At 41.6% G+C, this 23,415-nt stretch overlaps 1 protein-coding gene across 1 annotated transcript in view; it reads left to right on the top strand.

Moving 5' to 3' along the window:
* The first annotated feature begins 9,765 nt into the window (after nucleotides 1-9,765).
* LOC122550457 (DNA (cytosine-5)-methyltransferase 3-like) overlaps nucleotides 9,766-23,415 on the top strand; it is a 62,001-nt gene continuing 48,351 nt past the window's right edge. The window contains exons 1-2 of the mRNA XM_043691199.2: nucleotides 9,766-9,869; nucleotides 10,749-10,802. Of these exons, the coding sequence (XP_043547134.2) occupies nucleotides 9,830-9,869; nucleotides 10,749-10,802 (94 nt within the window). The 5' untranslated portion in view covers nucleotides 9,766-9,829. The remainder of the gene's footprint in view (nucleotides 9,870-10,748; nucleotides 10,803-23,415) is intronic.

Raw genomic sequence — 23,415 nt, 5'->3', positions numbered from 1 at the left:
TCTGAAAAAGAGAAGAGGGTGCTTCATGCCAAGAACTCTCTCTCAGTGAGTACTCTTTAACATCTGTTGAGGGGTAGTCGGTTGGATGATATTGAGCGATTACATGAGGTTTGGGAGAGAGTGTTAGGAATTGAGACCCCTTCTGAGGTATGGGAGGATATTTGTGAGAATACAAAAAAGATTTTGATTTGTAATAGAATCCATGCTATGCAATTGAAGATTCTTCATAGGGTCCATCTGGCTCCAGATCGTCTCTCAAAATTTAAGGTGGCAGTAACATTAATGTGTCCCAAGTGTAAAATTATAACTGGTGCTCTCACTCATTGTCTGTGGTCCTGCCACAGACTTTCTATGTACTGGAGTGCTGTAGCAGGAATAATAGAGAGGGTCTTGGGGACCAAAGTTAAGACCCGGTCTCTCTTCTCCTGAGCCTGCTCAATTTATCTTCTTTGGATACACATGGGAGAAGACTTTCCAATAATCTCATTTTTTGTGCAAGGAAAAACATTTTGATGTGCTGGGTGTCCGAAAAAACCCCTGGTCTGTCAGGTTGGCGCAAACTAATCGTGGAACATATTCCCCTGGGCAATCTCACAAATATGAGGCGCCAAAAAACTGAATAGTTTTATAAGACATTCCAGCCCTTTTTGGGGTACCAACAAGCAGATTGCTCTACCATTTTAATTGTACAGCTTTGATGGTTTGGTTCAGCAAACTTGGTGTCCCCAGAGGAAGAATTTTGAATAAATGTGGGTGTAATATTTAAAGCTCTCGAAGGTTTGGAGCTATTGTTTCGTGGCGCTGTGTGGTGTTATTTATTTATTGCTTCGACTGATTTGTTTATCTTGTACATGAGTATAGCTTTGTTCTGTTTGTGTTGTTATTCGTTTTTTTCCACATAGTAGTGTGGTTATTGGTTTATTGCTGTCATCAATTTGTAATTTTATAAAAATGTAAATCTTTAAATTTCAATAAACTATTTTTAAAAAAGACTCCAACTCATGTTATGTGTATAGACACCCTAAAAGTCTATTGACAAGTTTGTTGCAAGATGCCTTAGCATATAAGGATATGAGTGCATTACCCTGCACTGTCAGAGAAGCTCAATTAATTAGCAATCCCCTCAGCATTGGTTAAAGTCTTCAGGAAGGATTTTCAGGGCTGTCTCTGAGTCTGGAGACCTTCTGCCACTATATTGTTCACATACAAGTAGTCCACCTTCTCAGGAGTCGGAGTGTTGTAGTCATGCTCGTGACTCCTGGCTTACACAACAGGACCTAACTGAAAAGCCAATTAGCAGTCTGTCTCAGGGTGAAACACACACTCAGAGTCTCAAACACTTTCCCCCACTGCTTGAACAAAACAACTTTGTAAACACAACTCACAATGAGTTCCACTAACTTGTATTTAAAATCATCTGCTTCACAGTCCTTGTTTTAAAGCAGTCCTTTCCCTGCTTTGATCCATAATCCAAAACAAAGGAAAATAAGGAGATGTGGTCTTACAGTTTTACAAGACGATTTCCACGTTAGTTAATCTAACTGGTCAGAGGTGTGTGTCATCAGTGATCATGTGGACTCTGGTGTTGCATCTTGGTGTTGTTGACAATGTTCTGGATGAAAAGTAAGAGAGAACTAAGGAACAATCCTTCAGATAAGGTAAATTTAATGATGTAGGGATGAGAAGAGAAGATGTTACAGATGATTCTGTAGTACAATGATAGAATTAAGAATGAGTAGCATTCATGCCACGCAATAGTGAGGCAATAGTCATCTCCAATAAGAGACAATCTAACCATTGCCCCTTGATATTCACCGGTATTATGATCACCTAAACCACCACTGTCAACATCCTTAGGGTTACATTGACCGTGAACTCAACTAGACTCACCACATAAACACAGTGGCTACACAAGTCTAGGAATATTGCATGAGCAACTCACCCCCTCACTCCCCAAAGCCTGTCCACCATCTACAAAGTATTGGTCAGGAATGTGATGGAATACTCCCCACTTAGTTGGTGCAGCTCCAACAACACTCAAGAAACTTGGACACAATCCAGGGCAAAGACCCTGCATCCACAAACATCGACTCCCTCCACCACTGATCCTCAGTAGCAACAATGTGTACCATCTTAACTTGGAAATATATCACTGATCCTTCATTGTTGCTAGGCCAAAATTCTGGAATTCTGTTCCTAATGTCATTATGGGTCTACCTACAGCACATGGACTGCAGCAGTTCAAGAAGACAGCTCTCCGCCACCTTCTCAAAGTAACTTATGGGTTGGCAGTAAATGCTGGCCAGCTAGCGAAGCCCCCATTCCATGAGTGAATTAAACAAGCAAGTGAGAATAGGCCCAACTGTCTAGAAAAGCATTGGTGTCTGATATGCAGTCCTAACCACAGTTCAAGATTGTTGGTTGACCTACCATTGTATGAATCACAAACGTTACAAAAAGAGACCAAACAAAAACAAAGAAACCACAGCAAGCAATAATGTCTAAATCTAATTCCTGGGTAACTGCAGAAAAGACTGTCCAAAAGGCCACCTTGGAAGCTCCCTGCCTTCATTCCTGATGAAGGGCTTTTGCCTGAAACGTCGATTTTCCTGCTTCTCGGATGCTGCCTGACCTGCTGTGCTTTTCCAGCACCACTCCAATCTGGACTGTGTTCAAAATGTTAGCCCACTTGCATCTGGTAAGGTAATGTTCATAATTTTATCCCTTTAAATCAGAGCATTCTATCCTGGCTGTCAGCTGTTACATACAGGGAATGTTGGATTTTAATCTGTCCCCTTCACATGAATACACATCCATTGGAAAACAATTTTGGACCTGACATCTAATATATTGGCTCAGAACTGCCTGTGGTGCTCATTTACTTTTTATAGCAGGTTTGTATTTCTGACAGATATAGTATATTCTATATATTATATACTATATTATATTCCTGATGAAGGGCTTTTGCCCGAAACATTGATTTTCCTGCTCCTTGGATGCTGTCTAACCTGCTGTACTTTTCCAGCACCACAGTAATCTTAACTAATCTCCAGGATCTGCAGTACCCACTTTCGCCTAGATACATGTAGTGCTGTATTCAAGGTGATTTATATATCATCAGATCCAGTTATTGGTAACATCATACTTGCATAATATGTGAAGAGTTCAGATACAGGGATAGAAAGACAATGTGAAGAGAGGGTCCCAATACATTCAGGGGCTGAGAGAGTTAGATGTGCAGAGTGACAGAAAGAATACTCTGCTAGAACAGAAGACACCAATTCATGGCTGACACACATGTGAAAAAAGATTGTCAGTCTAAAGAGTAGAGAGCTTCCTTACATTCAACATCACAAGAGACCAAGAGACTAGGCCATGATAAATGGATATTGTGTCATAGAATCTCTACAGTGTGGAAACAAGCCATTTGGCCCAACAAGTCTACACTGATCCTCCAAAGAGTATCTCACACAGATCCAACTCCCTACCTCTTAGCTTACATCTCCTCTGACTAATGCATCTAACCTACACATCCCTGGATACTGTGGGCAATTTAGCATGGCCAATTCACTTAACTTGCACACCTTTGGACTGTAGGAGGAAACTCCACACAGACAGTCACCCAAGGCTGGAATCGAACCCAGATCCCTGGTGCTATGAGGCAGCAGTGCTAACCACCGAGCCACCGTGTCACCCTTCAGTTTCACTTCCAATATTCCACTGAGAGTAACACAGGAGAGTTACTGACATTACCTGGTTAGTCAATACTCACCATTGATGCACTTAAGTATTACTTTCTCCTTGTTCTTAAAGTGCTCAACTTAGAGCCCAGTCCTCATCTGGACCTGTCACCTCTCACAAAACTGAGTCAGGTAGAGACCTGGTTTATTCTGGATTTTTCTAGATCCATCAATGTACACAAAGTTGGCTCCATTGTACCCCATCAGGGCAAGTGCCCGGGGACTAGTTGCATGCACGCCTCCTCCACAGATTCTCATATGTGATAACTGCCAGCCTCTTGTGATCCTAACATCTCTCCAAGCTACTTGCAAGACTTTCTGCAGTATCAAGCTGCACTCGGGGCACACCAGCAGCTTGCAATGAAGTACTTCTGCAAGGACAGTGTGCTCACATGACACACACTCAGCTCATGGATTGGGTCAGGCTGCATCTCCAGGCTGCACCTCTTGCTCTCTTAGTGGCTCACTCATTTAGCACCTTCTTCGATGCTTTCCTTCCCTTACCTTATTTCTCTGTGCAGTCACAGTGCCAGATAGATTGCTTTACTGGTTGGACATCTTACTTCATATTGCTACATTTCTCAAATAATTGCTCCATGTCCCGGTGGCTCAATCAGCAACTACACTGCGTGCACTGCATGCAAACAGTCATGTCATAGAGTCATACAGCATGGAAACAAACACTTCGGTTCAACCAGTCCATGCTGATCATAATCCCAAGTTAAACTAGTCCCATTTCCTGCACTTGGTACATATCCCTCCAAACATTTCTCATTCATGTACTTATCCAAATGTCTTTTAAACATTGCAAATATACCCATATCCATCCCCTCCTCTGGAAGTTAATTCCACATATGAACCACTCTGTTTAAAAAAGCTCCCTCATGTATTTTTTTAAATCTTTCTCCTGTCACCTTAAAAAATGATCCTTAGTCATCAAATCCCCAAGCCTAGGGAAAAAAAAAACACCTGTCATTCACCTTATTACTTACCCATCATTATTCTACAAACCTCCTTAAGGTCACCCCTCAACCTCCTATGCTCCAGTGAAAATTTCCCAGCTTATCCAGTCTCTCCTTATAACTCAAATCCATCATTTGCGGCACCATCCTGTTTAAACATTATTTGAATCCTCTCCAGTTTAATAATATCCTTCCTATAACAGGGTGATCGGAACTGGAGACAGTACTCTAGAAGAGGCCTCACCGACATCTTATACAATCTCAAAATAACTCCTAAACCCAACAGTCTGAGCAATGAGGGTAAGCATTCGAAATGCCTTCTTAACCACTCTGTCTACTTGTGACACAAATTTCAAAGAATTATGTACCTGAATCCCTCGGTCTCTCTGTTTTACAGCACTACCCAAGACTGCCCTTGTTTGTTTTATCAAAATGCAATACCTTGCATTTATCCAAATTAAATTCCATCTGCCACTCCTTGATTCATTGGCCCAATTGATAAAGATCTCTTTGTAATCTTAGATATCCTTCTACGCCATCCACTATACCACCAATTTTGGTGTCATCCACAAACTTACTAACCATGCCTCCTATATTCACATCTAAATCTTTGATAGAAATTACAAACAGAAATAAAACAAAAGAAAATATCTTTAAAAATGACAAGATGATGTTGCAAAGTCTATAAGGAGTGCTTCTCAATGATGCCCATCGAGGTACCTGCCAGTGAGGGGTTCTTGGCACAGTAAATCAATGGAAGCCTCTGAAGTTAATCCAGGGACTTGATCACTGTCAGGAACCCAGTTGACATGAACTCAGTCAAGGGTTGGGTGCCCTTGCAGTCCCGAATAGGTCATGGTGAACATTTCTCATCTGGGCCTGTCCAGTTATGTTCCTAAAGGGAGTGAGTTGTGATTAGTCTGTCAGCTTTATTCAACAAAGGCAAGTGGTAAGAGGGATGGGGACTGAAATGGGGCCTCAGCTGCAAGGAAGAGGTGTGGAAGCTATTTGTAGGGATTGGGCATGGATTCTCAGTGACAGTATCCTGAGAAAAGACTTCTTGGAGGATTGTGTGTGGCTCCCCCTCCAGCAGATTGCCTTCTAACACTGCCTTGTCTCCTCATCAGGGAGGGGCACCTGGAGTGAGATCAAGATACCCATTGCCCTGTTCCCTTGCTCTTGATGCTGAGGACCAATGGCTGGCATGATGAAGTGTGCATCTATGTGTCACTTCAGCAGAGCCTGTGGGTGCTAGACCTGGCTCTCCATGGCAAATACTAAAATGTCCCCAGAGGCAGATAGATGATCATATTTTTGAGGCAGAAAGACCCCAAAATCATGTATGTGTGTCTGTATGCATGTGTGTGTGTGTCTGTCTGTCTGTATCTGTGTGTGTTTGTCTCTGTGTGTGTGTATGTGTGTGTGTCTGTCTGTGCCTCTGTGTGTGTGTATGTGTGTGTGTGTGTGTGTATATGTGTGTGTGTATGTGTGTGTGTGTCTGTGTCTGTGTCTGTGTGTGTGTGTGTATGCCTGGTCTCTGGCAGGGCTCCAAGTGCCCATGACCTGGTTTTGGAAACATGGCAGTGATGGGCTCACCATTTTGTGCTCCGGACTTTAAACTGGTGACACTACCCACAGAGGTGTCAGTGTCGAGCTGGTGGAGGGTGTAGGAAACAGCCTTGCCAATGCTTCCTCTGAGGTCTCTAAACTCTCTTCCTCAGAGTGCCAGAAGGTGGCACTCTTGAACACCGACACTATGGACATTGCATTTCTGCCTGCAAGACTCAAAAGCAAGAAAGTATTATACCAAGGCTAATACATTGTGTGCACTGAAATACACTAACAGTAGTGTTCGTATAAAATCTACACTGGGTTGAAAAATGATACTAGGAGAAAGTGAGGACTACAGATGCTGGAGATCAGAGTCGAGAGTGTGGTGCTGGAAAAGCACAGCAGGTCAGGCAGCATCCGAGGAGCAGGAGAATCGTCTTTTCGGGCATAAGCATAAGAATGATTCCTGATAAGGGGCTTTTTCTCCTGCTCCTCTGATGCTGCCTGACCTGCTCTCAATTCTGAAAAATTATACTCACTTGGTTAGCTTGGCATGGATATCTCATCTTTCTCAAAGGAGTGGTCCCAGTCTTCTCCTGAGAGAAGGTCAGGTTTCTTGCCTTGTGAGATTGAGGAACCTAGTATCGGGTGCCCCACCATCCATCTGGGTTCTTACGACCCTATAATCAGCTGTTTCCTGCTGAAATGAGAGAAGAGAAGTGATTGAGTGAGATGAAGGTGTATGGTATTGCTGTTAGTGCTGGGACAGGTGGGTCAAAGTTGCTGAAGTGTTCCGAGTGAGTAAGTAGACAACACAGGGACCATGCTGGGTTGGCAGTGCTGGAGGTTCGGGTGGGAGATGTGCATGAGGTATAGAATGCATCTTGGAATACTGAGAGTGGTAGATTATGAACCTTGGCATGAGCAGTAGAAGGGATAGAGCCAGTATGAGGTTTCAGGGAAGATGGTGGCACTTACCCTGGCAGAGTCAGAAAAATCATAAACCTGCATTGCCGGCCATTCCTCCACAGGGTAAAGACTACATCAATCCTGGTGCAGAGCTTAGGCCAGGCTGGCTGGGGCTGCAGGTGTGGTGTCCTGGGGTCCATTGTACCATTCCTGAGGGAAGAGGACATTCATTCTCAGGTCACTGTGCACAGAACAGGATGCCTTATGTACAGAGCAGCTTCAGAATGCCAGTGCTCATCTGGGCGCACCTGCAGTGTGGGAGCAAGCCCTTCAACCCAACAAGTCCACACCAACCATTTGAAGAGTATCCCACCCAAACCCATTCCCATATGCTATTACTATACATTTGCCCCTAACTAAAAACTCCTTGAGCACGATGGGCAATTTAGCATGGCCAATTCACTTAACCTGCATATCTTTGGATTGTGGGAGGAAACCCACGCAGACTTGGGGAGAATGTGCAAACTCCACACAAACAGTCACCTGATGCTGGAATCGCACCTGGGTCCCTGATGCTGTGAGGCAGCAGTGCTAACCACTGAGCCACCGTGCAGCACCATGCACCCCTGTTATATTAGATTAGATTACTTACAGTGTGGAAACAGACCTTTCGGCCCAACCAGTCCACACCGACCCTCCGAAGAGCAACCCACCGAGACCCATTCCCCTACATCTAACACTATGGGCAATTTAGCATGGCCAATTCACCTAACCTGCACGTCTTTGGAAACTGGAGCACCTGGAGGAAACCCATGCAGACACGGGGAGAATGTGCAAACTCCACACAGACAGTGGCCCAAGGTAGGAATTGAACCGGGTCTGTGGCGCTGTGAGGCAGCAGTGCTAACCACTGTGCCACCGTACCGCCCTCAATTGTTTTTAAACAAATAACAATTATCTTCCTGTCTTGATTATTCCTCTTGTACGGGCTGTGCTGAGCACTGCTTCAGCAATGCATGCTTAATGCTGGGCTGTCTTTTAAATAACAATTCAGCTAGTATGCTGCCAATAGTGGTGTGAAGTGTGTTACAGTATGTAACCATTAAACCTTGAGATTTTTTGTTTCAGATTGGTATCACACAAGAGCATGTGTGACCATTTGTATTCTGCAATTTACTGCTCTACTTGGTGCTGGATGATAAAGTTGAACTCCAATATGTTTTAAACCATTCATTCTCATGAATTAAGCAAACTCTTCAGAACAAATCTGAGGTTGGTTGTTGGTCACAATTTCCTCTGGGAATTCAAAAGCAGTGAATGAGCTATGCAAAACTTTTAGACTTACGTAAGCTGTTTTATCGTTCATTGGAAACCTCGGAACCCACTTCAAATGATTGTCACAGTAGATAGTTATTACCCTTCTAATTCTGTGAAATCTATGTCCAGCTACACTCTAGCTTGCTGTATTCATCTTTGCAAAGCTACTGATGTTAGCTTTTGTTCTACAGCTTGTCCTAAATTCCACCATTACACGGTGGTTTCTTTGGGCTGAATTTTCCCACAGTTTGACAGTGTCCAGTCACTTTTCTAATGTAGACCTCATTATCTATAAACTAAGCCTCCTCAGCATCACTCTTCTGTTACCTTTTGCTCATCAGTGGTGAGACTTTCCAGGTTTCTGACTGTCAGTAATATTTTTAAGGCCCAGATGTGCACTAGTCCCACCACAGCAAGCCAGGAAAAGCCCTTCAGAATGGATGTTTGTGAGAAATGGTGTGCCAGAGATGGCCGAGAGAGGCAGGTTGGTTCCCTGCTTTCCTGGTAGGGACCTGGACATCTTGGTTGGGGAAAGTGGTGAACAGAAGAGCCATCCTCTTCCTCCTGGTCTGCCAAAAAAGACCACAACATCAGAGACTGCCAACCTAATTTAAAGTATCCACCCGGGTCAGCGCAGTGTCCAATGTGTGCAGAAACACCCAGCAGTGCAGGAAGAAGGTGAATGATCTTCAGCGTTTCACAAAAATAAGTGCCACCATTAGCTCTCTGCCTCTAACTCTGCTACTGCTCACAGCTCCCACCAATGCTTGTACTCTATTACTGTCAATGTTTTTTTCTTCATTGTTCCTCATTGTTCCCACCTTAACATCCCAGGTTACCATCTGTATGTCCTCTGAACTTCCTATTCCCTCACTCGGCACACATCTTTATCTTTCCTGCAGCTGCACTAACATTACCAGCTCGCTAACCACTTTCATCTCATTCAATCCCTTCCCTTGCCTCAGCTGAGGAGAAGGCATCAGGGCCAAGAGAGACAAATCAGTTGATGAAGAGCCTGACGTTCACCTGATCACCACCTACAATGGAGGCACTCCCTGCCTTAGCAAGAGAGGAGCCTGACCACATGTATGGTGAGGTTGTGACCACCACATCTTGGCATCCCAAGTAGAATTGATAGCTGCTCTACCATTCCAGCCAGTGTGAATGCATTCTCAACATGTCCATCCTTATTTCTTAACTGTCTTGTCTTTTACAGGCACAAACAACATCTACACAACCTCTGCCATGGAGAGAGCAGCCCCTCTGGAGATCATCCAACTCAGAGAAAGAAGCTACAGATACCTCAAAGGTATCCTCTGCACCTCCTCTAACTCAGGAACTGACACCACCATGGGAACTTTAGCTGGAATACAGTCAGGAGCACAAACTGGTGAGTAGAGCATGGCTCTGTACTCAAAGCAAGCTGAGGAAAAAGCAAACTAGGTCACTGGCACTCGGAGGACTGCCAAAGGCAAGGAGCTAGTTGGTCCCAGGCAAGAGAGAACCCCACAGTGTCAGCCGTTAATAACTTGCATCAAAATGCATAAGCTGACACAGGGGGACAGGCAGATTTGTCAGAGATGTATGGTAAACTGGATCGAAGATGTGTGGTGTTAACTAGCACTATCTGTACAATGCCAGGTCTGACGTGCATGTATTGAGTTGATTCCATGGACAGGTTGGTAGGTATCATGGACAGCCAGCTCTAATGGAAATGCTCATTGGCTGCTGGAAGCAGAACAGTACTCCATCAATTTAGCCATTGTGAGTTGGTAGGGACAGAAAAACAACAGGAAGATGAGGGACCTTGAGTCCAGGTGCCCCTGAGAAGTTAAGATAGTGCCAGATAGAGAAGGAGCCACATTCAATCCCCCAACAATGCTCTCAGGACACTCTGGAGAACACTGGTATTTAAAACATATTTCTCATTCTTCATTACTAAACGGGCAATGTTCCTGTTATGACTTGATTGTGACACATTTCAATACTGTAACTTGATTATTTAGTCACTATAGCAGCTTTATGAAATTTTTAATACACATTAAGGTCGCCCAAAGACTGTAGAACTGACCCTGGCATGATTTCTGCTGAAGACAAAGCTTTTGAAGAATCTTGCATTTATATTGCTTCTTGCTGGAATCTCAGAATTTCACAATTACTAAGACCTGTGTAGTACAGGCATTTAGGTTAAGAAGGCATTTTCCTCAATAATTCAACTTTTAATATTGCACCCATAGTTGCGATAAAATACTCCAATTGTGAATTCCAGATTCGGCCTTCAGCAACCGGAAGCGTAAAGAGGGAACTCCAGCAAATATTTGTGGTATGTAATGGTTATTAACTTAAATAATTGGAAATGTCATGTGCAGCATGGTTTAATTATTGGCATGGACTCGGTGTAGTCCAAGATTCTCTTTGGAGTACAAAGTTGTATAACCTTTTCTGCAATCTCTGTTTCTCGCAATAATGGAATATTATAAACATAATGTGCAATATGGAAGAACATATAAAAGAGTGTTTTTGAGAGAGTTTTATAACACCACTTACATCTTGTGAATTTGCTTCAACAAGCTGTGCAAGCCCAAACTAAAACCCAAGAATGCAGCATATCATATAAATATGTGAAGGTAAACAGACAACCAGGGTTAATGTCCATACACAAACATAATCATCCACGTTTTCTTTTTAAAAGCTAAGAATTGCGAAGTTATATTACACTAGCATTTTCTATTTCTACCGTTTATTTCCAGAATTCTCTGATTAACAAATTAATTTAGTCTTAGTATTTAGTTTGTATTTATGTTCCCATGGGAATTTCTTCAGATCCTCTGGCCAAAATTCTTCCCTTAATAACAACTTGCCAGTAGCGTCATAGAGTCATAGAGATGTATAGCATAGAAATAGACCTTTTGGTCAAACTCACCCATGCCAACCAGATATCCTAGATAAATCCAATCCCATTTGCCAGCACTTGGCCCATTTCCTTTCTGAACCCTTCCTATTCATATACCCATCCAGATGCCTTTTAAATTGTTGTAATTGAACAAACTTCTATCGCTTCCTCTGGCAACTCATTCCATACACGCACCATCCTCTGCAAGAAAACATTGGTCTTTAGGTCCCTTTGAAATCTTTCCACTCTCACCCAAACCCATGCCCCTAGTTTTAGACTGCCCCACCCCACAGACAAGACCATGTCAATTTATCCTATCTAGACCTCTATAAGGTCACCCCTCAGGCTCTGACACTGCAGAGAAAACAGTCCCAGCCTATTCAGCCTCTCCCTAAAGCTCAGACCCTACAACTCTTGCAACATTTTTGTAAATCTTTTCTGAACTCTTTCATGTTTCACAACAGAATTGGTGCACTACCTTTCTGTAAGAAAGCATTCCATAAGACATAGGAGTGAAATTAAGGCCATTTGGCCCATCAAGTCCACTCCATCATTCAGTCATGGCTGATGGGCATTTCAAAGTCACTTACCTGCACTATCTTCTACAAGAATCCACACAAACAGTCACCCAAAGGTGGAATTGAACCCAGGTCCCTGGCACTGTGAAGCAGCAGTGCTGACCACTGAGCCATCTTGTTTCAGTGCAAGGGTCTGTGATGCTGCAAGACGTAACTGTATTTTTGAACAAGTGATCAAAAACTTGTTTAGGTAAAGTGTCTATTCAAGGAGAAATCTGAGATGCAGATGTTCAGGGAGGGTATTGCAGAGCTTTGGTCTCGACTGCTGAAAGCAGAGTTACTAGTGATGGTGCAGTTAAAATCAGGGGTGCTTAGAATTTGAATTTTAAGTGTGCCCATTGTATTGTCCTCTCATTCCAAAACATTCCAAACAAAGATAAGGAAAGGTAAAGTTGTGCAGTGATTTGGAAACCAGAATGATAATTTTAAACTCAAGCCATTGTTAACCAGAAGCTAACATAGGTCAGTAACCATGACTGATGGTCGGCATGGATGAATTGGACTGATGGGTCTGTTTCCATGCTGTACAGTTCTATGAATGTGACTAATTCACCATTTGTTTTCTTTTTCCATCTGAAGGTTTGCCCAGAATCAAAATCTGCCCAGCCCCTGATTACCTGATATTAGGTGTTTGTGTAACTTTGTGCTCATCTCATTTGTTCTTCAATTGGCAGATAACAGTAATTAAACTGACTGCCACAATAATGGTCACTTTTAGATACAATCAGTTGATGAACCCCTAGTCTATGATTAGATAAGGTAATTTATTTCTCCTTGTTCATTTGATGAAGATAAAAACAGTCAGATGTTTATACAGTACAACTGATTGAGGTTTACAAAACCATGACGGGTATAGACAGGGTGGATAGAGACAAGCTTTTTTCCAGGGTGAAGGATTCAACAACGAGAGGTCACACTTTCAAGGTGAGAGGTGGAAAGTTTAAGGGGGATGCACGTGGCAAGTACTTCACATAGAGGGTGGTGGGCATCTGGGAACACGTTGCCCGCAGAGGTGGTAGAGGCAGGCATGGTAGATTCATTTAAGATGCATCTGGACAGATGCATGAGTAGGTGGGGAGCAGAGGGATACAGATGCTTAGGAATTAGCCGACAGGTTTAGACAGTACATTTGGATTGGCTCAGGCATGGTAGGGCTGAATGGCCTGTTCCTGGACTGTAAACTTTCTTAGTTCTTTGTTAAACTAAAATAATTCCCATGTCTATCTCAGTGGAGATATCAGAAAGACTTCCACCTTCACAACTGATTTTGAAAACCCTGCTTGTACCATCACCTTTGTATAGTAGTCCACACAGTAAATTCTCAAATGTAGGCAGAAGGGATAAATTTGATCAAAAGCAGTAGTGTAAACAAAGGGAAAGGCTCCATGGCTCCTGACTAAGCAATATCTCGATAATAAAGTTCTCACATTTGTTTTCAGAATCCTCCAGAGGTTTGCGTCTCCATATCTCTATAGTCAGCTCAAGTTTCACAACCCTCCTGGATTTCTGGCCTCCTCTCATTCTGGCTCCTAATGCATTTTCAATTCCAATTGATCCACCATTAGTGGCCATACCCTCAGCTGCCTTCCTCGCACTCCACCTCTCTGCCATGATATCCTCCTTCTTTAAAAAATCCTACCTCTTTGTCCAAGCTTTGGGTCATCTGGTCTAATAGTCCCTTTTGTATGTCATACTTTGTTTTATAATGCTCCTGTGAAGTGCAGTGGAATATTTCATTACCTTAACTTACCACTGTTATACAAATATAAGTTGTTGCTTTTGGTCTCGTTTGGAATGGTTGCCAATTTGTTTTCAGCTACCTTGCACTGCCGCAGTTGAAAAATTTCATTCCAAAAGATTACATCCAATCATTAACATGAGTTTTTAAACAATGTTGTGATCCAGTTCGGGACCAATAAGTTCTTTTTAAAGCAGATGAAGTTTGAATTCCCAGGTATTCACACAGAGAACAAAGCCAAAACGTTTCAAAGATTTAAACAAGCGGAAGAAGTTTTATTTTGCAAGTGTCATCAAGGCAGAGCCAACAATTAACATACACTAATTCAACTGAGATCAACATAAAATAATGAGCAAACTGTATTTGAATGTATGCTACAAATGGACAGGCATAATCACGAGAGATCCCACAAATTTTATTGCCAGCCCACTTCACGTTATTGATCACTGTGAGTCACAAAAAATTCTTCAAACTCTGTCTTCCTAATAAGAGATCTCAGTTGCTCTTGTTTGAGTATTTATCCTCTGGTTTCCCACTGACAGCAGTTCCAACTCAGTCTGGAAGCCCTCTTGCTTCTTCTTCCTGCAATGAGTTGGCAGGTAACAGGAATTAAACTGAATGCCACAGTAATGGTCACTTTTAGATACAACCAGCTGATGAACCCCTTCAGAGCTTGCCTAGTCTATGATTACATATGGTAATTTCTTTCTCCTTGTTCATTTGATGAAGATAAAAACAGTCGGATGTTTATACAGCACAACAACTAAAGGAATTCCCATGTAAATCAGGTTCTATCTCTTCGAAACCACAAGAGGTGGCACTGTGGTTTCTGTGTACACATGAAGCCAACTCATATATCTACATGTCGCAATTCATGGATTGTGTCCCGGTTTTACAATATACGTACATTTTAGAACATCATCTTTGATAGCAAATGTACCCTATCACTGAAGTTATTATGACTCCAATAAATAAACGAGCTGAATTCAGAAGATTGAATATCTCGTATATACCTGGAAAATAGGTGCAATGAAAATTATTAATAGAAATGAAATTAATTCAGATTGAGATCAACACATGGCATCGTACTGTGCAGAAATAAATCCCAAAGAGGTTTCGGAGGAGTTACACTTCATGGCCAGGATTTAAAAGTGTTTTTGAGTGTATAGCTGTGATTGCTTTCAGTGCAATGCACCGAAATGTAGGTCAGTGTGAAGTTGCTAGATACAGGTATCCCCTGCTATCCAAAAGTAGAGCGTTCCCAGGAAACCTTTCGTAAGCTGAAAATGGTATTAAGTGAAGGTGCATGATTTATATGGAAAAAACCTCTCCGTCTTTCGTAAAAGCGAAAATCCTCTTTGGATTTGTAAAACCAGGTACTAATGTAGGTCTTCTGTAAAAGCAAAGTGGCGTAAAGCAAATGTTCAAAAAGCAGGGGATACCTGTACTGCATTCAGTGTGACACTGCTGTAATGAGCCCATTCTGGCACTGCTGTACTGCACCCAGTTGGCATCGCTGGATACTATCCCTATCATGTTACTGTTGTGCACTGCACCCAGTATGACATTACTGTGTATTGTGCCTGGTGTGACATTGCTGGGTGCTACCTTGAGCATGTTAATGTTAATAATAATGAATAATCACTCAACAATGTCAAGAAAATACCATCACCTCCAAATTCACATGTTTCAACCTCCAGATTAAGATTCTGTTATTATTTTTGAAATTCCTAATCTAATACAAACAAAGGAGCATCATCACTTCACAGTCTCATGGCTAACAGTGACAGGCAATAAATGTGATTCAGAGTCATCTATGCCTTGAGAATAGATATTTAGAAAATATGGAGATTATTCAAAACACTGCTCACAGTTTCGGTGAAGATTCTACCTAATGCCAATCTGAAATTTACCTTTATTGCCTGTGGATTTTCGTTATAATGTCTTGGCAGATCTCAAGCTAATACTTGGTGCTATTATGGCCTGATGTTGTCAATATGTGCACAGGAGGATGATGCAGAGAAGACAGATGGTATCTGCAGGATGTCACAAGTGTATCTGCCTGATGATGAGTGTCATGTTTGACAGGACCACCCCTTATGACCTCTTGGCTACTAATGCCATCACTAAGAATGGGAAGGACTTTGGGTTCGCTGGTCTTGTTGGATTGCCACAGATGCAGAGACAGATTGTACACAAGGGTGGGCTTTTGATTCCTGGGGAATTGCAACTGATTTTGGGGAATGTGGAATTTGCATAAGCCAGGTTGCTTCTCATTAATTTTCATAAGGATTTAAAATAGCCGAGCTGAGGGTGGGGAGCCTAAGTGCAGATTGAGAACAAAGCACAAAGTTTTGGATGTAGGTTTGCTCGCTGAGCTTCAAGGTTCATTTCCAGATGTTTCATCAACCTATTAGGCAGCAGAAGCCTGAGGCCCACTGAAGATGTTACCTAGTATTGTGATGAAACGTCTGGAAATGAACCTTCAAGCTCAGCGAGCAAACCTACATCCAAAACCTCAACCTGAGTTACAAATCTTCGCAAAACTCACTAAAGCACAAAGTCATTCATTATCTTTCATCTACACAGATGGCTCTTGTTTTAAGGGAATGAAGCAGTTATTTTCCTTGACTTTATTCTAAACTGATTCTAGAATACAGATTCATGCACTTCTCTACATTTTGTCCACAGCCTGAATAATTTGTGTGTGTTGCTAGTCAAAACAATCACAATATGGAAAATGTGTTCTGACCAGGGCAATATACATGTTTAGCATGATATTTCCTGAGTTATAAATCCTAATTTAGCAATATAATTGAGTAATTAATTTATTGCTTAGCAACTACAATTCGCTTTCAATAGTTCAGTCCCATACTTAATTGTAATTTGGGCCTGAGAGGAATCTTAACCTGAAACAACAGGTGGGCTGCGAGTGGTGCATGTGGAAAACCTTTTGACTTGCAAACCGGAATTTATTGGAGTACTGATCCACACACATCTGGGATTAGTGGCCACACCTTTGGTAGTTGGTGGGAACCTACTCCCTCCAATCAGGGAATACACTATTCCATCAGCATAGGTATTTTTGCAGCAATTATTGTCCATAACAAATTCTTCAGAATAATTTTTAAACCTGTCTTCAGTTTTTTTCTTGAGTGGTGCAGGATTGGTGAAACTGATCAGGGAAATGATGCAAGCTTCAGCAACAGTTCAACTATTTTTATTCCATCATTTTGACAAAATCTTAATTTCTGCAGATGTTATTTATATGAAGCTAACGGCGCAGCAGCATAAATCAGTCTACAACTTGTTAATTTGTAATTCCCGTGATAACTTTCCCCCAAGTTACAGGGCGATTTGTTCATTAATAATAGCCTGCATGATTAGATTCATTTATTTCTTTCTTCAGGTCTATTAAATGATAGACTATTGCGATGGTAGGTGTCCGAATAAAGGCTTGATCAAAATTTTTAACAACAGAGGAATTTTACTCAAAACGTATCAAACAATTCGGCAAACTCAGGCTGGTAACATGGGGCTGTGAACATTTAGCAGATATGTGCCTGTATAATTTATGTAACCATTTATACATCATATATTAATAAGTACAAGATTTTCACATGGGATTACAAGTAATTTATTAGCTTGAATAGAGGTTAGGGTAACCAACAGAAAGTGGAGTTTTGGGATAAATAGGTATTTTTCTGGTTGGCAAGATGTGACTAGTGAAATGCCACAGAGTTTAGTCATCAGGTCCCACCTATTTACAATCCATATTAATGATTTGGATGCTGGGATAGAAAATACTAGAGCCAAAATTGCCAATGATACTGAAATAGCTGGGAAAATAAGTTGTAATGGTGAGATAAGATATTTGCAAATGGATGGTGGATAGATTAGGTGAATAGGCACAATTTGGCAGATGAGGTTTAACGTGGATAAATGTGAGGTTATCCATTTTGTCAGGGAAATAGAAATACAACTTATTATCTAAATGGAAAGAAACCTCTATATGTTTCAGTGCAGAGGGATCTGCGTGTCCTCGTGCATAATTCACAGAAAATTAGTATGCAGGTGCAGCAGGTAAAAAGAAAGGCAAAAGGAATTTATTGTTAAAGGAATGGAGTTTAAAGTGGAGAAATGTTGCTGCAATGTTAAAAGGCATTAGTGAGACCATACCTGGAATACTGCTCACAAGTTTGGTCCCGTTACTTGAGTAGGGATGTAGTTGCATTGGAGGCAGTTCAGAGAAGTTTCACTAGATTGATTTCAGAGATTAAGGGCTTGTTTATGATAAGGGATTGAGCAGTTTAGAATTATAATCTCTGGATTTTAAAAGAATGAAAGGAGATCTAATTGAAATACATCAGATGCTAAAGGGGATTGACAACATTGATGTAGAAAGGCTGTTCCCTCATGTGGGACAATCTAGAATGAGAGGTCATCGTTTTAGGGTAAGGGGTGACAGATTCAAAACAGAGATGAGTAAAAAAGACTTCTCTCAAAGGGTCATGAATCTATACAATTCACTACCCCGGAGTGTGGTGAATGTTGGGACATTGAGTAAATTTAAGGAAATTTAGGATAAACAGATATTTAATTAGTTATGAAGAGCAGGCAGGAAAGTGGAGTTGAGGCTGAGATCAGACATGATTGTATCAAACAAGCTGAAGGGGCTGAATTGCCAACTCCTGCTAGTTCTTATGTTAAAATACAACTCATCAAGCAATCCAGTAGAGATCTGAGTTTTTGACCCATGCTCTGCTGTACCTGTAGCACAAATAAGAAAGCTGCATACCGCTAGTCCAGAGTCACACACCCATTCATTTTATTGAATGGAAGTTGTTATGCTATGGATGGGATATCCCAAAATGGAATTTAATGCTTATATTCCTCATAATAAAACAATTAATAGGGTTAAAATAGTAATGTCACTCTTAACAAGATTGCATAAATCTGACATTTAAATGATTAATATGATTCCGAAATGGTTCATAGTAATAGCACAGTTTCTTCAAATAAAAGCTAAAATGCATGAAGGTTAAGGACCTTACCTATAGCACTAAGTAGATGCAGAATTATTTCAGAGTAGAGGAATGGTTTATACAAATAAGAAGACTTCATCGTAGAGTCAGAAGGAGCATATCACGTGGCCCAGCCTATTATTTCACAACAGAGATACAAAGACTCAGTAACGCCAAAACTCGTGGTTTCTCTTTCCTGTGACAGTGCATGACTAATTCTTCTCCTCCCCCCATTAATCAGTTGGTGTTGTTAAAAAAAGCTCAAAGTAACATTGGTCTGAATCTTCCCAGTCCCTGAGTGATGTGGGTCATGATAGGTCTGGGAAAATGAGATTCTTGTTGTTGAAAAGAAAAATGTCAGCCACCCAAGGTTGAGAAGGGAAGATGGGAATGTCGCTACTGAGCAGCGAGACGTCTCTTTCCATACATGCAGATCGTTATTAGTGCCTATTCTCATTTTATTTATGCACAGTTTCCTTCTGTCCCATGTGCTGGGGAGAAAACTGGATGGATACAGTTGCCTGACAAGTAAGTTTGAGTGGGAACAAGACAGATCCAGTTACCGCCTGCTCCTCCTGGTCTGCATCTTGGTCACAACATCTCAAGGTGTGCTCCATGTCTGCACCACACCCCCTACCCTCCCCCTGCCACCCCATCCCCCACCATCGTCATCACCACTATCACCCACTACTGAGGCTGGCATCAGACACATACCAGCCTCACCACTTCCTCAACTCTGCATGACCCATCTCGCAATCACTGAGAGTATAGTTGCCCATCTCAATGCTGCAGTTTGGAGTGTACCAGCACCTTGCATTGCCATGCTGCTGCCTGGTCACTTTTCTTGCAGAGACAGGAACCCAACTCATGCATTAGAGTAGGGTGTGTCTCAGGGGCCCCTCACTTGCTCTCTTGGCATTCACTTACTTCAGGCCAATATGCATCCACAAACAATCTCCGTCTTGACTTTATGAACATTGCCACCTCATTTAGAAATTAAACACTCATAGTCCTTGCTTTGACATCGAAAGCTAATGTTGTGGCTGTCAGCATTGATCAGTAAAGTGTGTTGACATGTTACTGTAAGGCACTGTCTATTGTCACTGTCACAGCTACAGCAGAAGCTGGAGTAGAAAGCACACGGAATATGCTTCCACCAACAGGTAGGTCCTCAAATGCTAAGGCAAGCAGTCCTCAGTCAAATCAAAGGGCCAGTGAGTGTCCAATCTCGGTCAGACTCTTGGGGCCATCAGGGTCCAGGGTCCCATATCGCTGAGTCCAGACAGTCGGCCATGGTCAATACTGCAGGTCCAGTGCAACCAATCCAGAGATTCACAGTTAATCACTTGGGGAGCTGCACAATCGGAATTCTGGCACTCATGAGACAAGGCTCTCCTTCCAAGTCAGTCAGTGTCAGGACCACGGTCAGTCGTAGGGGTCAGCTAACTGAAAGTCAAGGGGGCTGTTTAATACAGATTAGAGAAGCTGGGGAGGTCAATTGTAGATGTTGAAGGCGGTATCCCAGGAAGTGGGGAGTGGGGAGCAAATTCAATGTATAAGGCTGGAAGGTGATAGTGCAGTGGAGAACATTGGTTACTGCTGAAGAGGATAGTCATCACCATCCCGGTTTTGATGGGAAGAATGGCGCAACACAAAGGATGGCTTGGACTAAGCTGTAGGGCTGGGGCTCAAATGGCAGGAGATGAAGATGGGAATATTTGGAAACTCAGAACTGATGGGGCTAAAAGGGAGTGGAAGGAAGAAAAGGGTATGAAATTTGGGATGGCATTGTAGTGTACTCAAGACAGAGCGTGCTGCATAATTCTAGCTTGCACAAATTAATCAATCAGAGACCTGAATGGTGGATTCTGAAGAGGTAGGAGAGTGGTAACAGTATTCTGAGGAGGATAATGAAGGCATTGAATAGGGTGGGCATCAGTTGGTTAGATCAGTTGGCTGGATAGCTGGTGAATCATGTCAGCAACACAGGTTCAATTCCTGTTCAGGCTGAGGTTAACGTGAAGTTTATGCCCTCTCAACCTCACCTGAGGCATGGGTGATCCCCATGTTAAGCTGAGTACCAGTCATTTCTAGTGAGAGAGCAGCCGATGGTCTCCTGGGATTACAGTGACTCTACCTTTATGTAGCTACTTAAATACCGAAATAAAGGTAGGATGCCAGTGACCAGCAGCCCAAAGTGGGAAAGCGAGCAATCCACCAACTGTTTCCTGATATCCAATCATCCTCAGTGATATTGTACTCTGTGACATCCAAGACCCAAACAATGTCACACTCCAACCATGTTCCTTTAATTGGAGATTAACTGAACAACAGCAAGGATATTATTATGAAACTTCATTAAACAGCGGTTCCACCTTAGCTGTAATATTGTGTCTTATTTGGCTATTATACTTTGGGAAAGACATGAAAACAATAAAGAGTTTGCTAAAATGCTTCATGACAATTGATCCAATTTTGAAGGACCTTGTCTCAGGTGTATACATTGCAAGAAGCTGATGTTGTCTTCAAAGAAGGTTGAGAGGAAGCTTAAAAGAGTTTTTCAAAATCACAAGAGATCTAGCCAGAATAGATCAGGAGAAACTGTTCCCATTGATAACAAGGTCAAAAAACAGAATGAGCAGATTTAAAATGCTTTGCAAAAGAACCAAGGAAGATATAATACTTCTATGTAGCAATTAAACACTAAGTGTTGCAGATGCTGGAAATATAAAACGAATGCAGAATAAACTGGGAGAAACTCAACCGATCTGGTAATATTTGTGAGGAGAGTCTAGAGTTGATGTTTTGAGCCCAATATGACTCTGCAGAAGAATCAACTCTCTTTCTCTCTCCACCAATGCTGCCAGACCTGCTGAGTTTCTGCCAAGTTTTTCAGTGTTTATTTTTATGCAGCAGGTGTTTATATGTGGAAAGCATTGCGTGAAAAGAGAACAGGGGTAGATTCAACTGTTGCTTTCAAGAAAAAAAATTAGTTAAACATTGGAAGGTTAAAAAATGCAGGAATAGGCAGGAGAGTGAGACTAGTTAAATTGCCTCACAGAGATAAGTACTTTTTCTTCAGGTTTAATTGCCTTCTTCTGTGGTGTCCCATTTTAAGGTCTTATTCTATGATTCTTTTATAAGGAACAGATTGCAAAGTTGAACTTTGGCTTGATATTTTTTAAGTGAAAACATGAAGTGATATTTATTAAAAATTGGGATTAGTATTTTGCTGACACTGGTGGCTTAGGTGTACGTTCTAGAGGAAAACCTACCCGAAGGCATGTGGTGGAATTTGAATTCAAAAAAATCTGGAATTTAGAATCTAATGATGACCATGAAACCGTGAGAATGATTTCAGAAAAATTCATTTGTTTCAGAAATGCCTTTTAGGGAAGGAAAATACTATCTTTACCTGGTCTGGCCTACAGGGACCAAGAGAAAGCGAGGACTGCGGATGCTGGAGATCAGAGTCCAAAAGTGTAGCGCTGGAAAACACAGCAGGTCAGGCCACATCTGCAGAGCAGAAGAATCGACGTTTCAGGCATAAGATGTGACTCCAGACCCATAGTAATACAGTAAATTTGTAACTGTCCTTTGGGCAATTAGTGATGGGCAATAAATGCTGTCCTAGCCAGTGATGCCCCTAACACATGAATGAGTTTTAAAAAAAGATAATCCATTCATTAATTTCAATGGAAGGATGCAGTTGATATTGTAAGAGTGTGGAATCCTTCTGTACCTGGTTTCACTTTCTGTATTCCCACCAGTTGGCATAAAATCCCACAAAAACATGAAAAATGGGAAAATTGAATAGTTATCTCCCTGACTGTTCATGAGAAGCCAGAGACTGAGTCTGTAGAGAACACAATGCGACAAAATTCTGAGAGTTGGAGACTTATTATTATTACATTTTAGATTGGGTGTTACAAACAAAAAGTGCTACCTTTTCTGTTAAGAGCTTACTATAAAACTTGTGTTTATCTTTTACAGTTTCCACCACTTATACAGTTAAAATAAATCACTGAAATTGGTAAACAGCAAGCCAAAGTCAAACAAGTGGGAAAAAGAGAGGATCCATTCAATGCACTCTCATTTGACTGTAATATAAAAACAAAGTCTGTGTTGCAAAGATATGAAATTTGGAAATGCTCACACCATCAGGATGGCTGATTGTTACTATATTGTCAACTATACTTTGACAACATTGCGATAAGTGAACACTATTGAGAGGAAATGGAACTCAAAATGTTTAACTCTAACCAAGGTAAGATAGTGAAAAATCACACAACACCAGGTTATAGTCCAACAGGTTTAATTGGAAGCACACTAGTTTTCAGAGCGACGTTCCTTCATCAGGTGATAGTGGAGGGTTTGATCGTAACACAGAATTTGTAGCAAAAAATTGCAGTGTGATATAACTGAAATTATACATTGAAAAAGTGATTGTCTGTTAAGCCTTTCATCTGTTAGAATACAGTGATAGTTTCACTTCTTTCATGTGTAAATCATGTGAAACTATCACTGTATTCTAACAGATGAAAGGCTTAACAGACAATCACTTTTTCAATGTATAATTTCAGTTACATCACACTGCAATTTTTTGCTACAAATTCTGTGTTACGATCGAACCCTCCACTATCACCTGATGAAGGAACGTCGCTCCAAAAGCTAGTGTGCTTCCAATTAAACCTGTTGGACTA

This window comes from Chiloscyllium plagiosum, unplaced genomic scaffold (assembly GCF_037043375.1).
Source record: "Chiloscyllium plagiosum isolate Xiang-an unplaced genomic scaffold, Cpla_swu_hap1 HiC_scaffold_6, whole genome shotgun sequence".
In the NCBI taxonomy this organism is placed as follows: domain Eukaryota; kingdom Metazoa; phylum Chordata; class Chondrichthyes; order Orectolobiformes; family Hemiscylliidae; genus Chiloscyllium; species Chiloscyllium plagiosum.
Note: the sequence above shows the minus strand (reverse complement) of the source record. Positions and strands in the feature narration are given on the sequence as shown.